The following is a 17,016-nucleotide window of genomic DNA, read 5'->3' as shown; positions in this document are numbered from 1 at the left end:
CTGTAATTAGTGTGACACTGGGAGAGGGAGGCTGGGATTAGTGTGACACTGGGAGAGGGGGGGCTGGGATTGGTGTGACACCGAGGGGGGCTGGGATTAGTGTGACACTGGGAGAAGGGGGGCTGGGATTAGTGTAACACTGGGAGAGGGGGGCTGGGATTTGTGTGACACTGGGAGAGGGGGGCTGGGATTGGTGTGACACTGGGAGAGGGGGAGCTGGGATTGGTGTGACACTGGGAGAGGGAGAGCTGGGATTGGTGTGACACTGGGAGAGGGGGGCTGGGCTTGGTGTGACACTGGGAGAGGGAGGCTGGGATTGGTGTGACATTGAGGGGGGGCCTGTAATGAAGTGTGACACTGGGAGAGGGGGGGCTGGGATTGGTGTGACACTGGGAGAGGGGGGCTGGGACTGGTGTGACACTGAGGGGGGATGTAATTAAGTGCGACACTGGGAGAGTGGGGGCTGGGATTGGTGTGACACTGTCAGAGGGGGGCTGGGACTGGTGTGACACTGAGGGGGGGCTGTAATTGTGACACTGGGAGAGTGGGGGCTGGGATTGGTGTGACACTGGGAGAGGGGGGCTGGGATTGGTGTGACACAGGGAGAATGGGGGCTGTAACACTGGGAGAGGGGGGGCTGGGATTGGTGTGACACTGGGAGAGGGGGGCTGTAATTAGTGTGACAATGGGAGAGGGGGTTGGGATTGGTGTGACACTGGGAGAGGGGGGCTAGGATTGGTGTGACATTGAGGGGGGCTGGGATTGGTGTGACACAGGAAGAGTGGGGGCTGTAACACTGGGAGAGGGGGGGGCTGGGATTGGTGTGACACTGAGGGGGGCTGTAATTAGTGTGACACTGGGAGAGGGGGGCTGAGATTGGTGTGACACAGGGAGAGTGGGGGCTGTAATAAGTGTGACACTGGGAGAGGGGGGGCTGAGATTGGTGACACTAAGGGGGGCTGTAATTAGTGTGACACTGGGAGAGGGGGGCTGGGATTGGTGTGACACTGGGAGAGGGAGGCTGGGACTGGTGTGACACTGGGAGAGGGGGAGCTGTAATTAGTGTGACACTGGGAGAGGGGGTCTGGGATTGGTGTGACACCGAGGTGGGCTGGGATTAGTGTGACACTGGGAGAAGGGGGGCTGGGATTAGTGTAACACTGGGAGAGGGGGGCTGGGATTAGTGTGATACTGGGAGAGGGGGGGCTGGGATTGGTGTGACACTGGGAGAGGGGGAGCTGGGATTGGGGTGACACTGGGAGAGGCGGGGCTGGGATTGGTGTGACACTGGGAGAGGAAGAGCTGGGATTGGTGTGACACTGGGAGAGGGGGGCTGGGCTTGGTGTGACACTGGGAGAGGGAGGCTGGGATTGGTGTGACATTGAGGGGGGGGCCTGTAATTAAGTGTGACACTGGGAGAGGGGGGGCTGGGATTGGTGTGACACTGGGAGAGGGGGGCTGGGACTGGTGTGACACTGAGGGGGGGCTGTAATTAAGTGCGACACTGGGAGAGTGGGGGCTGGGATTGGTGTGACACTGGGAGAGGGGGGCTGTAATAAGTGTGACACTGGGAGAGGGGGGGCTGGGATTGGTGACACTAAGGGGGGCTGGGATTGGTGTGACACTGGGAGAGGGGGGCTGGGACTGGTGTGACACTGGGAGAGGGGGGCTGGGATTGGTGTGACATTGAGGGGGGCTGGGATTGGTGTGACACAGGGAGAGTGGGGGCTGTAACACTGGGAGAGGGGGGGGCTGGGATTGGTGTGACACTGAGGGGGGCTGTAATTAGTGTGACACTGGGAGAGGGGGGCTGGGATTGGTGACACTGGGAGAGGGGGGCTGAGATTGGTGTGACACAGGGAGAGTGGGGGCTGTAATAAGTGTGACACTGGGAGAGGGGGGGGCTGGGATTGGTGACACTAAGGGGGGCTGTAATTAGGGTGACACTGGGAGAGGGGGGCTGGGATTGGTGTGACACTGGGAGAGGGGGGCTGGGACTGGTGTGACACTGGGAGAGGGGGGCTGGGACTGGTGTGAGTGACAGTGAGAGGGACAATATTCTGGATGCACACACTCCCGCCACAGCCATGACGTACTTAGCCTTACAGTCGCGGTGGGTGCTGGGAGTTGTAGTGACGTCACAGTTATCCTGATTAGTGAGAAGGAAAATAAAACTACAGCTCCCAGAATGCAGAGCGCCTACTGCGCTGGCTCTGAAGTAAGGAGGACGCTGATTGGTCAGAGAGCCGGCGGCACGTGGGGGATAGTGTGAGGCAGACGCCGGGAGAGAGAGGTGAGAAACCGGCAGCAGGGACCGACTGAGGCCGGGTGCGGGGGAAGGGACGGATACGGGGGGAGAGTAGGGTGGGTGACATGTATTGGGGGGGGGGAGTAGGGTGGGTGACGGGTATTGGGGGAGAGTAGGGTGGGTGACGGGTATTGGGGTGAGCTATGGGGGGGGGGCAGAGTAACGGGTGACGTGTATGGGGGGGCAGAGTGTAACGGGTGACGTGTGTATGGGGGGGCAGAGTGTAACGGGTGACGTGTATGGGGGGGCAGAGTGTAACGGGTGACGTGTATGAGGGGGGGGGCAGAGTGTAACGGGTGACGTGTATGAGGGGGGGGCAGAGTGTAACGGGTGACGTGTATGGGGGGGCAGAGTGTAACGGGTGACGTGTATGAGGGGGGGGGGCAGAGTGTAACGGGTGACGTGTATGGGGGGGGCAGAGGTGTAACGGGGTGACGTATGGGGGGGCAGAGTAACGGGTGACGTATGGGGGGGGCAGAGTAACGGGTGACGTGTATGGGGGGGGCAGAGTAACGGGTGACGTGTATGGGGGGGCAGAGTGTAACGGGTGACGTGTATGAGGGTGGGTCAGAGTGTAACGGGTGACGTGTATGAGGGGGGGGCAGAGTGACCTCTGACCTCTGAGTCAGGTGGTTGCTCCCGGTATGAGCAGTGGTCTCTGTATGCCATCTGCAGGTTGTTCTATCATCTGACCCCGGCACCGCAGACATGCCCTCTGACCTGGCAAAGAAGAAGGCAGCTAAGAAGAAGGAAGCGGCAAAAGCTCGTCAGAGGCCCAAGAAGGAGAATGGAGAGTGCGTCCCAGAGGAGGCCAGATGTGCAGCCGTCCAATGGCACCCTGGCTGCCGGTGAGTGTCCTCTTGCTTGCCCCATACAGTGACAGTGGCGGGCACTTCTAAATGGCGTCGGCGCACTCCTCCACCAGAGTGGTGAGAGGCAGGAGACCCTGTATGGAGCGCTTGATGTGATCTGGAGACAGGTGGCGGGGGGGTGGTGTATTGTCCCCGTAGGCAGCGGTGAGTTTGTGATGCACCTGTGCTCTGAGCATCTTTATGTTGCTGCACCGAACCCTGATCGCTAGAACTCTCTCCTCTATCTATATAGAATCTACACAACCTGTTTACGCCTCTTACCTTGGACCTGGTCACTACTCGGCGATACTTCCCGATGCTCCTCTGTAGGTCCTGTGGGTGGTGCAGGTTGGGTTAGAGCAGCTGGGACCTGTACATGGGGGTATTGTGTGCCTATGCGGTCTCTCTCAATGAGCGATACTTCCGGATGCTCCTCTGTAGGTCCTGTGGGTGGTGCAGGTTGGGTTAGAGCAGCTGGGACCTGTACATGGGGTACTGTGCTCCTATGCGGCTTCTCTCAATGAGCGATACTTCCGGATGCTCCTCTGTAGGTCCTGTGGGTGGTGCAGGTTGGGTTAGAGCAGCTGGGACCTGTACATGGGGGTACTGTGCTCCTATGCGGCTTCTCTCAATGAGCGATACTTCCGGATACTCCTCTGTAGGTCCTGTGTGTGGTGAAGGTTTGGTTAGAGCAGCTGGGACCTGTACATGGGGGTATTGTGTGCCTATGCGGTCTCTCTCAATGAGCGATACTTCCGGATGCTCCTCTGTAGGTCCTGTGGGTGGTGCAGGTTGGGTTAGAGCAGCTGGGACCTGTACATGGGGGTACTGTGCTCCTATGCGGCTTCTCTCAATGAGGGATACTTCCGGATGCTCCTCTGTAGATCCTGTGGGTGGTGCAGGTTGGGTTAGAGCAGCTGGGACCTGTACATGGGGGTACTGTGCTCCTATGCGGCTTCTCTCAATGAGGGATACTTCCGGATGCTCCTCTGTAGATCCTGTGGGTGGTGCAGGTTGGGTTAGAGCAGCTGGGACCTGTACATGGGGGTACTGTGTGCCTATGTTAGTTCTCACAATGAGCGATACTTCCCGATGCTCCTCTGTAGGTCCTGTGGGTGGTGCAGGTTGGGTTACAGCAGCTGGGACCTGTACATGGGGGTACTGTGCTCCTATGTGGGTTCTCTCAATGAGCGATACTTCCGGATGCTCCTCTGTAGGTCCTGTGGGTGGTGCAGGTTGGGTTAGAGCAGCTGGGACCTGTACAGGGGGGTATTGTGTGCCTATGTTAGTTCTCTCAATGAGCGATACTGCACACTTGGAATCCTGCTGGCTGCTGCTTATATCAACGTTCTCTTCCCAGATGGATATGATGAGGCTCCTCAGGTGGAGGAGTTTGAGCTTCGGAAGGCCGCTGCCCGGGCAGTTACTGGTGTTCTTGCCTCACACCCGAATAGTACCGATGTCCACATCATCAATATGTCCCTGACTTTCCACGGGCAGGAGCTGCTGAGTGACACCACATTGGAGCTGAATTCCGGCAGAAGATACGGGCTGATCGGGCTCAATGGCACTGGTGAGAACCATGTTCCTGTGTTAGCTCCATAGTTAGTGCTCAGGAAAGGTTTAGGGAAGCCAGCAGCTGAATGCTGCCCAGCAAGTAAAGTGTCTGAGGAGCAGGAGCTTGGTGCTGGCAGTGATACCCTCCTACTACTGGAGACAATGACCCTCTGCCGCATTGTGCCCATCTCGTCACAAACCATATAATCTCATCACTGCCCCTCTCCTCCTCCCCAGGAAAATCGATGCTGCTGTCAGCGGTGGGCGGCCGTGAGGTGCCGATACCAGAACACATCGATATATATCACCTGACACGGGAGATGCCCCCCAGTGACAAGACTGCTCTGCATTGTGTGATGGAGGTGGACACGGAGCGGACCATGCTGGAGAAGGAGGCTGAGCGGCTGGCGCATGTAGACGGTAGGAGGTATCTCCATTAGAAATGCCTTTCTGTTCCCCGACCTTCATGTTCTGACCCTGCGCGTTTCTCACCAGCTGAGTGCGAGAAGCTACTGGAGCTCTACGAACGGCTGGAAGAACTGGATGCTGCCAAGGCTGAGGTGCGGGCATCTCGGATCCTGCATGGCCTCGGCTTCACCCCAGCCATGCAGCGGAAGAAGCTGAAGGATTTCAGTGGAGGCTGGCGGATGCGGGTGGCCCTTGCCAGGTACTGGTCTCTTACTTCTGCCGCTGTTATACCATGCAAGCATTGTGTCACTCGTGTTCTGTCCTCCCTTCTTCAGAGCCCTCTTCATCCGCCCCTTCATGTTACTTCTCGATGAGCCGACGAATCACCTGGACCTGGAGGCCTGTGTCTGGCTGGAGGAAGAACTCAAATCGTTAGTAACCATACGTGTCCTTTCTGTAACGTGATCCGCCTGAGCCGCTCCCCGCGGCTTATACAGGGGACTCACTGCGCTTTCTAGCCGTTTACTGATTGGTGACGTCACAGCACCGTTATTACACTTTTCTACTTCAGGGTCCATAGGGGGTCCACAGGGTTGACCTTGGGGTTATAGCTGGAACAGGATCCATGGGCACCACACAGTTAAGCTTTTAGCTCCCAGGATGCACTTGGGTCCTCCTCTATACCCCGCCCCCGAGCCACAGGCACCCCAGTGTAAGCTGGTGCCCGGCCGGAGTCGGTCACCGCGCAGGGGGGCTGCAGGAGCAGCCCCCAAAAGCTTTTATTTTAAGTTAAATTTTATTTATTTTTAATCTATTTTTACTACAGACGGCAGCGAAGGGCTGTCTGTACAGACGCCCACGCTGCCGCTCTGATCCCCGACTGGCGCCGCGACGCCAGTACTGATCTGGGGATCGCGGCGGGAGGGCAGAGTCCGTACTAGCCGGACTCTGTCTACCTCCCAGGACTGCTGCCGGAGTCGCCGGGGATTCAGGTAAGCCGCGCGTCGCTGGCTAGCAGCGGCGCGCGGAATACCTTAAATGCAGTCCTTTAGCCTCCGGTCCTGGGGACAGACCGGAGGCTGCTGGCAGTGGCGGCGGGCCCCCCCCCATAACCCGTGGGACCACTAGACCACCAGGGATAACCGGCAAGCGGGAAGCCAGCATCCCTGGGGTTAATGGCCAGCCAGGGGAGGAAGCCTTCCCTGTCAGCGGCTCCTCCCCTCAGCTCAGCGCGCCTTTCAGCACGCAGTCTGGCGTCGCTGAGCTGCAGATTCCTCGGCCACTCCTCCTCTGAGGTCTCCAGCGGCCATTTTCCCAGTGGCAGCGCAGATCTCAGGGAGCACGCGGACCGGTCCCCCTGTGTACCTCTCCCCTGATTAAGGACAGCGTACACAGCACTATAGCCCTCCCAGACACTGAATCTGGGCAGGTTGATTGTAGTGTAAAGGTGCAGTGAGTATATCTTCCTGCATGGTATGTGACTTTTTGCTAGTGCTGCCTGTCTGTGCTTATTTTCCGCTTACTGTCAGCTTATACCTATCCCTTTACTTCTCCTACAAGCCCTGCAGGTGTGTGGGGGAGGGGCGTTTCTACTGACCTCACTTATATAGATCACGTATTTGTGAGGTCCGTCACATACAGTTGTGTGCTACTCAGTGCCATATTGTGGGCTGTTGTTCAGCACACCGGTGAGTGCGTTTTACTTCTACCCTGGTGCCAGATATATAATATATTCTGTCATGTCAGACGAGGAGGTTGAGCGCTCAGTGGCTCCGGTGTTGGCCTCCTGCGGACGCTGTTCTGCAGGAGTAGATAGGGAGGATTTGTCACAGGATGGCCTGTGTAGTCGATGCCAGGTGGCTCCTGGCCCATCCAGACCTTCTCTGGCGCAGGAACCACCGTGGGCGATGTTTTCTCAAGTGCTGGTGTCTATTGCGGACCGTCTGTCGGTCCCGACTGCTCTCCCTACTAGGGCGGTGCCCCAGCCGACCATCCCCCATTCCCCGGGTGTCCCGCAGTTATTGCGGAGTCCTCCTGGGTCTCAATCAGTTGGTCCCTATGCGGGGTTGCCTATGTATATACAGGCTTCCCCTGTGCCGCAGCAGCCTGTGGTACCTTTTCAGGCCCCTATGGCGACGCCTCCACCATGGGTGGATGTGCTCTCCAACTCCGTGCAAAATTTGGCGGCCGCTTCCTCGGCTTTTCAGTCAATGTTGCAGACTGACATGCCTTCTAGGATTTCTAAACGCCCACTCATGACACGGGCTGCTCAGGTATCGGACTCAGAGGGTTCCTCAGATGATGGGGAGGTCCCTGATGACACTGACTCGGACGCCTCGGTCCAGGAAATGGATACCAAGTCGTCCATTAATGTGCGAGCACTAGTTAGGGCGGTGCGAGCTATTCTTCTTATAGAGGATGAGGCACCGGTTCCTAGGTCGAAGTTTCCTAGTTTCAAAAAAACTAAGGTGGCTTCTGCGGTGTTTCCCCTGTCTGATCAGTTGACGGATCATATGGCGGTAGCTTGGCAGGCGCCCAGTAAGAGATTCCTTCCTCAGAAGCGGTTGGCTTCTAATTACCCCTTCCCTGAGGCACATTGTAAAAAATGGGAAACTCCACCGGCGGTGGATTCCCATGTCACCCGTTTAACTCGGGGCGCCACCTTACCATTACCGTCGATATCCTCGCTGAAGGATCCCACGGACAGGAAAGTTGAGACTTGCTTAAAGTCTATTTACTCCCTCTCCGGGGCGGTGGCCCGACCGTCCATGGCCATTTCCTGGGTGGCCAAGGCCATTGAGGGGTGGGCCAATGCATTGGAAGATACCTTCCCGGACGACGCTCCGGATGTCCAGCGGGCGTTGTTGGGACAAATGAGGGACGCCGCTTCTTACATTGGAGAAGCTTCTTTAGATGCTAGTCTGCTGACCTCGCGGGTATCGGCTGCAGCGGTGTCTGCCCGCCGATCCTTATGGTTGCGGTCCTGGAGAGCGGACTCTGATTCAAAGAAAGGTCTGGAGGCCTTACCTTTCAATGGGGAATTACTATTTGGTCCGGACTTGGACAAAATAGTGGACACCCTGGCTAAATCCAAGTCGGCCTTCCTCCCTTCGGCGGCACTGCCTGCTAAGGTTCGGAGTTCGGCTTTTCGTTCCTTTCGGGTTCAGGGTAAGGCGAAAGGTCAGTCCTTCCCGAGACAGTCTGCGAGTAAGACGGCCTCTAAACCCAAGAAGCAAGCCTGGAGTGCTCGGCGCCCTTCTTCCAAGCAGGAAGATAAACCTGCGGCCTGATGGGACGGGCCTCCCTCTGGGGGACCTCAGAGTGGGAGGCCGACTTCTTCTATTTGCCCAGTGCTGGCACAATACCACCACGGATGCCTGGGTGCGAGAAGTGGTCTCCCAGGCGTACGCCCTGTCTTTTCGGCACAGACCACCCCACCAGTTTTTCTGCACAAGTCCTTCTCAGGACAAGACCAAGGCGTTACAGGTTCAGGAGGCTATAGAGTCCTTGCTGAAAGCAGGGGTCATTGTTCCCGTTCCTCTATCACAACGAGGGACGGGGTATTATTCGTCTCTGTTTCTGGTGCAGAAACCCAATGGTTCTCATCGCCCTATCCTCAACTTGAAGTCTCTGAACAAATTCCTCAGAGTTCCCAAGTTCAGGATGGAAACGTTACGTTCCATCATTCTGGCGATGGAACCGGGGGATTACATGGTGTCCCTGGACATCCAGGACGCCTACCTCCATGTTCCGATAGCATCTTCACACCAGCGGTATCTGAGGTTCGCTATCCTTCAACACCACTATCAGTTCCGGGCGCTACCCTTTGGTCTCTCCACGGCACCGAGGGTGTTCACGAAGATTATGGCGGTCATGGCCGCACATCTTCGGAACCAGAATGTACGGCTGCTGCCGTACCTGGACGACCTCCTGTTGCTGGCGAGCTCCCCGGAGGTACTGCTTCAACATCTCCACCTGACGATCGCTTGCCTGCAAGCACACGGGTGGTTGATAAATTGGAAAAAGTCCTCCCTGATTCCATCACAGCGGATGGTTCATTTGGGAGCCCTGCTGGATTCGCGTCAGCAAAGGATCTTCCTGACTCCGGAGAAGGTCGCCTCACTACAGCTGCGGATACGCAGTTGCCTGAGCCGTTGCCGCCTGTCGGTCCATTCGGCTATGAGAGTTCTGGGGTCCATGGTGTCGACATTCGACATGGTGGAATTTGCCCAGTTCCATTCCCGGCCCCTGCAGGGGCTGATTCTATCAGAATGGAACGGGTTACCTCACCGGATCCGCTCTCAGGTGCTGGTGTTGTCTCCGGACGTTCGGCTATCTTTGGCTTGGTGGCTTCAGACAGCTCATCTGGTCGAGGGGCGCCCATTTTGGGTCCCGGACTGGGTCCTGCTCACGACGGATGCCAGTCTCCGGGGTTGGGGGGCAGTGACCGGCTCTTTGTCGCTTCAGGGTCGTTGGTCAGCGGAAGAAGCACTTCTCCCCATCAACATCCTGGAACTGCGGGCAGTATACAAGGCCCTGCAGTCGTCCGGCCCCGCTCTTCACGGAAGGGCGGTACAGGTGCAGTCCGACAACGCCACCACGGTGGCGTATATCAATCACCAAGGCGGAACTCGCAGTCAGGCAGCGATGTCGGAGGTGTCTCGTATCCTGTCTTGGGCGGAGGGTCACATTCCAGTGATCTCGGCGGTCTTCATCCCCGGAGTCCTCAATTGGGAGGCGGACTTCCTCAGCCGTCACGACGTGCATCCCGGGGAATGGTCGCTTCACCCAGAGGTGTTTCAGCTACTCGTGGACAGGTGGGGGCTGCCGGAGCTGGACTTGATGGCCTCCCGTCACAATCACAAGTTGCCCGTTTACGGGTCAAGGACAAGAGACGCAGGTGCAAGTCTGGTGGACGCGCTGTCGCTGACATGGACGTTTCACCTGGCGTATCTGTTTCCTCCGATATCCCTGCTTCCTCGGGTTCTGCGGAAATTCAAGCAGGACGGCGGCATGCTCGTGCTGGTAGCTCCGGCCTGGCCCAGACGTCCTTGGTACTCCGATCTGAGGAGCCTCTCCATCGACGTTCCGTACCTTCTTCCTCAACGTCGGGACCTGTTGTCTCAGGGGCCCTGCCTTTACCCGGATCTGGGTCGGCTGTCTTTGACGGCGTGGCTCTTGAGACAGCCGTCTTGAGGTCTCGGGGCTTCTCCAGTTCGGTTATTGGTACGATGCTCAGGGCACGCAAGCCTGCTTCAGCACGGATTTATCACAGAGTGTGGCACACTTACTTTCAGTGGTGTGAGTCCAGACTTTATGATCCTCAGGTGTTCCGAGTTTCTAGGATCTTGGAATTTCTTCAGTCAGGATTGGATCTCGGCTTACGCCTTGCATCTCTGAAGGTTCATGTGTCCGCCTTGTCCGTGTGGTTTCAACGGCGGATTGCAATACTACCAGACGTTCACACCTTTTTCCAAGGTGTTATCAGGATCCAGCCTCCCTTTGTGCCTCCGGTGGCTCCTTGGGACTTGGCGGTGGTGCTACGGGTCCTGCAGGGTCCTCCGTTTGAGCCTCTTGAGGCGGTGGAGCTCAAGTGGCTGACATTTAAGACGGTTTTTCTCCTGGCAATTGCTTCGGCCAGGAGGGTGTCTGAATTGGGGGCGCTTTCCTGTCGCCCTCCTTTCCTAATTTTTCACCAGGACAGAGCGGTGCTCCGCACTCGTCCTGAGTTTTTGCCCAGGGGTTGGCCTGCCAACAAACAAACGTTAGCCCGTTGGCTTCGTTCCGTTATTTGTGAGGCTTATGCACAGGAGGGCTTACCTGTGCCAGCCTCTGTTAAGGCTCATTCCACTCGTTCTGTGGGTCCCTCTTGGGCTGCTAGACGTGGCGCTTCTGCTGTTCAGCTGTGTAGGGCGGCCACTTGGTCTTCAATTCAAACGTTTTTGAGGTTCTATGCGTTTGACACCTTTGCCTCTCAGGATGCATCCTTTGGGCGCCGGGTACTCCTTTCAGCACAGGAGCGTCCCCGCCCTTAGTTGTACTGCTTTGGGACATCCCCAAGGTCAACCCTGTGGACCCCCTATGGACCCTGAAGTAGAAAACAAGAGATATGGTAAGAACTTACCTTTGTTATCTCTGTTTCTACGAAGTCCATAGGGTCCACAGGGCGCCCGCCCTGACGCACCTGGCTTCAAATGGGCTGTGTGGCTGGTCACCGGTTTTCCGTCTCCTATTGCTGTGAGTATGGTTTCTTGTGTGTTCCAGTCTTCCTTCTCTCTGTTCCATATTCTCCTCCGGCCTAGGCTGCTTACCAACTGGGGTGCCTGTGGCTCGGGGGCGGGGTATAGAGGAGGACCCAAGTGCATCCTGGGAGCTAAAAGCTTAACTGTGTGGTGCCCATGGATCCTGTTCCAGCTATAACCCAAGGTCAACCCTGTGGACCCTATGGACTTCGTAGAAACAGAGATAACAAAGGTAAGTTCTTACCATATCTCTTGTTATATACACCATAGCCCTGAGGATGTATAGCAGTGCAGTATACAGGATGACTATATATACACCATAGCCCTGAGGATGTATAGCAGTGCAGTATACAGGATGACTATATATACACCATAGCCCTGAGGATGTATAGCAGTGCAGTATACAGGATGACTATATATACATACACCATAGCCCTGAGGATGTATAGCAGTGCAGTATACAGGATGATTATATATACACACTATAGCCCTGAGGATGTATAGCAGTGCAGTATACAGGATGACTATATATATACACCATAGCCCTGAGGATGTATAGCAGTGCAGTATACAGGATGATTATATATACACCATAACCCTGAGGATGTATAGCAGTGCAGTATACAGGATGACTATATATACACCATAACCCTGAGGATGTATAGCAGTGCAGTATACAGGATGACTATATACACCATAACCCTGAGGATGTATAGCAGTGCAGTATACAGGATGACTATATATACACCATAGCCCTGAGGATGTATAGCAGTGCAGTATACAGGATGACTATATATACATACACCATAGCCCTGAGGATGTATAGCAGTGCAGTATACAGGATGACTATATATATATACACCATAGCCCTGAGGATGTATAGCAGTGCAGTATACAGGATGACTATATACATACACCATAGCCCTGAGGATGTATAGCAGTGCAGTATACAGGATGACTATATATATACACCATAGCCCTGAGGATGTATAGCAGTGCAGTATACAGGATGACTATATACACACCATAGCCCTGAGGATGTATAGCAGTGCTGTATACAGGATGACTATATACACACCATAGCCCTGAGGATGTATAGCAGTGCAGTATACAGGATGATTATATATACACCATAACCCTGAGGATGTATAGCAGTGCAGTATACAGGATGACTATATATACACCATAACCCTGAGGATGTATAGCAGTGCAGTATACAGGATGACTATATATACACCATAACCCTGAGGATGTATAGCAGTGCAGTATACAGGATGACTATATATACACCATAACCCTGAGGATGTATAGCAGTGCAGTATACAGGATGACTATATATACACCATAGCCCTGAGGATGTATAGCAGTGCAGTATACAGGATGACTATATATACACCATAGCCCTGAGGATGTATAGCAGTGCAGTATACAGGATGACTATATACACACCATAGCCCTGAGGATGTATAGCAGTGCAGTATACAGGATGACTATATATACACCATAGCCCTGAGGATGTATAGCAGTGCAGTATACAGGATGATTATATATACACCATAACCCTGAGGATGTATAGCAGTGCAGTATACAGGATGACTATATATACATACACCATAGCCCTGAGGATGTATAGCAGTGCAGTATACAGGATGACTATATATACACCATAACCCTGAGGATGTATAGCAGTGCAGTATACAGGATGACTATATACATACACCATAGCCCTGAGGATGTATAGCAGTGCAGTATACAGGATGACTATATACACCATAGCCCTGAGGATGTATAGCAGTGCAGTATACAGGATGACTATATATACATACACCATAGCCCTGAGGATGTATAGCAGTGCAGTATACAGGATGACTATATATACATACACCATAGCCCTGAGGATGTATAGCAGTGCAGTATACAGGATGACTATATATACACCATAGCCCTGAGGATGTATAGCAGTGCAGTATACAGGATGATTATATATACACCATAGCCCTGAGGATGTATAGCAGTGCAGTATACAGGATGACTATATATACACCATAGCCCTGAGGATGTATAGCAGTGCAGTATACAGGATGACTATATACATACACCATAGCCCTGAGGATGTATAGCAGTGCAGTATACAGGATGACTATATACATACACCATAGCCCTGAGGATGTATAGCAGTGCAGTATACAGGATGACTATATATATACACCATAGCCCTGAGGATGTATAGCAGTGCAGTATACAGGATGACTATATATATATATATATATATATATATATATATATATATATATATATATATACACCATAGCCCTGAGGATGTATAGCAGTGCAGTATACAGGATGATTATATACACACCATAGCCCTGAGGATGTATAGCAGTGCAGTATACAGGATGACTATATACACACCATAGCCCTGAGGATGTATAGCAGTGCAGTATACAGGATGATTATATATACACACCATAGACCTGAGGATGTATAGCAGTGCAGTATACAGGATGATTATATATATATACACCATAACCCTGAGGATGTATAGCAGTGCAGTATACAGACCAGTTCTCCTCTTATATCCAGTTTCCGCAGAATCCTGGTCCTTGTGTCTCATTCTCAGGATTTCCTTAATGGAGTTTGTACGAACATTATGCACTTGCACAACCGGAAACTGAAATATTACACGGTGAGTGTGTTTCACATATCAGCCTGTAGGTGGCGACAGCGCATCGGTGCAGTAATCATTGTATGTTTATAGTCCTCTCTATTGCCCCCAGTTATCAATGATCGCATAGATAATAAGAATTAGGTGTGCAATGGCTTCTGTGTGAGAATCAGTTGTACTACTGAGCTGCTACACGTAATGGGATCTGCAACCCACCAGATGGAATGCCTCCGTGTAATGCGGCCTGCCGGGCTGCCTCCGTGTAATGCGGCCTGCCGGGCTGCCTCCGTGTAATGCGGCCTGCCGGGCTGCCTCCGTGTAATGCGGCCTGCCGGGCTGCCTCCGTGTAATGCGGCCTGCCGGGCTGCCTCCGTGTAATGCGGCCTGCCGGGCTGCCTCCGTGTAATGCGGCCTGCCGGGCTGCCTCCGTGTAATGCGGCCTGCCGGGCTGCCTCCGTGTAATGCGGCCTGCCGGGCTGCCTCCGTGTAATGCGGCCTGCCGGGCTGCCTCCGTGTAATGCGGCCTGCCTCCGTATGATTCCGTCTGTGAACAGCAGGGTTCAATGCATAAATAGCGAGAGCCAGCTGTCCGGTAATCTTCGTGGACGGCAGCCGGTGGTAGCGGCTAGGTTTATCCAAAATGCTAGTGCCCGATCGGAGGAAGGGAAGGGGATTAACCAAGGACACAGCGTCTCAAATAGCAGCGTGGTAGATGCATAAATGGAAGTCCATATGTCTTAACGCGTTTCTCCGGGACAATCACTCCCAGTTTCATCAGAAGGAGGGCACGAGTATTGTGCCGTGCTTATCAGGGTTATATAGGGTCTGTAATTGCAACACATTTCATCAAGTAATTATTATACACCTGCTGCACTAGTCTCTGTGCATTCTAGGCAATTAGAAAAAGGCACGCAGTTCAAAACATACATAAAATATATATATATACAAATATGTCTCATATTCCACAGAAACAAATATATACTATACATAAAATAAAGAAAAAGGAGATAAAATTAAATATATAAACACAAAACTATAGTAAAAACAAGTATGAATGATGGATTAATTAGTTATATTCCTTAAGGATAAATGTCCTGATATTCCGTAAAATGGTCAATGATCGCGTGCCTGTAACGCCACCCCTGATCGCGTGCCTGTAACGCCGCCCCTGATCGCGTGCCTGTAACGCCGCCCCTGATCGCGTGCCTGTAACGCCGCCCCTGATCGCATGCCAGGAACGATCCTATCGGCCGGATGTATCATCCGAGGCATGCAGAGACACGGGCTCCGAAAGGCGCCCGCCCCTGCGATGTCTCTGGAGAGCTGTGCGGCGGTGCTGCGAATGCACAGCCACCACAGCCGGGCAGGGTTCTGGACGATCTCTCCGCCGGCTGATTATGCGTGGTGTAGCGCACAGGCTACAGCGGCTAACGCCATCTTCAGATGACAGCTGCGGGGGCCAGTATCTGGGTGCAGCACATTCCGGATATTGATACATTTGGCAGCATCGCATCCCGCATAGAGACCTATGGGAAAGGCGGCTGCCAGCGGTAATGTATACAGCCGGTATCTGGGTGCAGCACATTTCGGATATTGATACATTTGGCAGCATCGCATCCCCCATAGAGACCTATGGGAAAGGCGGCTGCCAGCGGTAATGTATACAGCCGGTATCGGAGCTGTGGTCCATCCTTCATACATCCAGAGGATACTTAATATTTGAGGTAAACCCCCAAAAATGAGTGTTTTAAAGGACGATACCTGAAATATACTTTGATAAATGGTCCCTTTATCTTATAATCCTCACAGGGCAATTACGATCAGTACGTGAAAACCCGCGTGGAGCTGGAGGAGAATCAGATGAAGAGATTTAATTGGGAGCAGGATCAGATATCACATATGAAGGCAGGTCATACACGCTGTGCGGGGGACACGGGATGGCAGGTCATACACGCTATGCAGGGGACACGGGATGGCAGGTCATACACGCTGTGTGGGGGACACGGGAAGGCAGGTCATACACGCTGTGCGGGGGACACGGGAGGGCAGGTCATACACGCTGTGCGGGTGACACGGGAGGGCAGGTCATACACGCTGTGCGGGGGACACGGGAAGGCAGGTCATACACGCTGTGCGGGGGACACGGGAAGGCAGGTCATACACGCTGTGCGGGGGACACGGGAAGGCAGGTCATACACGCTGTGCGGGGGACACGGGAAGGCAGGTCATACACGCTGTGCGGGGGACACGGGAAGGCAGGTCATACACGCTGTGCGGGGGACACGGGAAGGCAGGTCATACACGCTGTGCGGGGGACACGGGAAGGCAGGTCATACACGCTGTGCGGGGGACACGGGAAGGCAGGTCATACACGCTGTGCGGGGGACACGGGAAGGCAGGTCATACACGCTGTGCGGGGGACACGGGAAGGCAGGTCATACACGCTGTGCGGGGGACACGGGAAGGCAGGTCATACACGCTGTGCGGGGGACACGGGAAGGCAGGTCATACACGCTGTGCGGGGGACACGGGAAGGCAGGTCATACACGCTGTGCGGGGGACACGGGAAGGCAGGTCATACACGCTGTGCGGGGGACACGGGAAGGCAGGTCATACACGCTGTGCGGGGGACACGGGAAGGCAGGTCATACACGCTGTGCGGGGGACACGGGAAGGCAGGTCATACACGCTGTGCGGGGGACACGGGAAGGCAGGTCATACACGCTGTGCGGGGGACACGGGAAGGCAGGTCATACACGCTGTGCGGGGGACACGGGAAGGCAGGTCATACACGCTGTGCGGGGGACACGGGAAGGCAGGTCATACACGCTGTGCGGGGGACACGGGAAGGCAGGTCATACACGCTGTGCGGGGGACACGGGAAGGCAGGTCATACACGCTGTGCGGGGGACACGGGAAGGCAGGTCATACACGCTGTGCGGGGGACACGGGAAGGCAGGTCATACACGCTGTGCGGGGGACACG

At 54.5% G+C, this 17,016-nt stretch overlaps 1 protein-coding gene across 1 annotated transcript in view; it reads left to right on the top strand.

The window, feature by feature from the left end:
* Positions 1-2,192: 2,192 nt before the first annotated feature.
* Positions 2,193-17,016, top strand: part of ABCF2 (ATP binding cassette subfamily F member 2) — a 28,687-nt gene continuing 13,863 nt past the window's right edge. Inside the window, 9 exon segments of the mRNA XM_088465589.1 lie at positions 2,193-2,293; positions 2,984-3,121; positions 3,123-3,156; positions 4,520-4,732; positions 4,954-5,136; positions 5,212-5,383; positions 5,460-5,555; positions 13,950-14,052; positions 15,841-15,936. Of these exon segments, the coding sequence (XP_088321715.1) occupies positions 3,017-3,121; positions 3,123-3,156; positions 4,520-4,732; positions 4,954-5,136; positions 5,212-5,383; positions 5,460-5,555; positions 13,950-14,052; positions 15,841-15,936 (1,002 nt within the window). The 5' untranslated portion in view covers positions 2,193-2,293; positions 2,984-3,016.

This window comes from Taudactylus pleione, unplaced genomic scaffold (genome assembly GCF_031769625.1).
Source record: "Taudactylus pleione unplaced genomic scaffold, aTauple2 ptg002015l, whole genome shotgun sequence".
Classification (NCBI taxonomy): Eukaryota; Metazoa; Chordata; class Amphibia; order Anura; family Myobatrachidae; genus Taudactylus; species Taudactylus pleione.
Note: the sequence above shows the minus strand (reverse complement) of the source record. Positions and strands in the feature narration are given on the sequence as shown.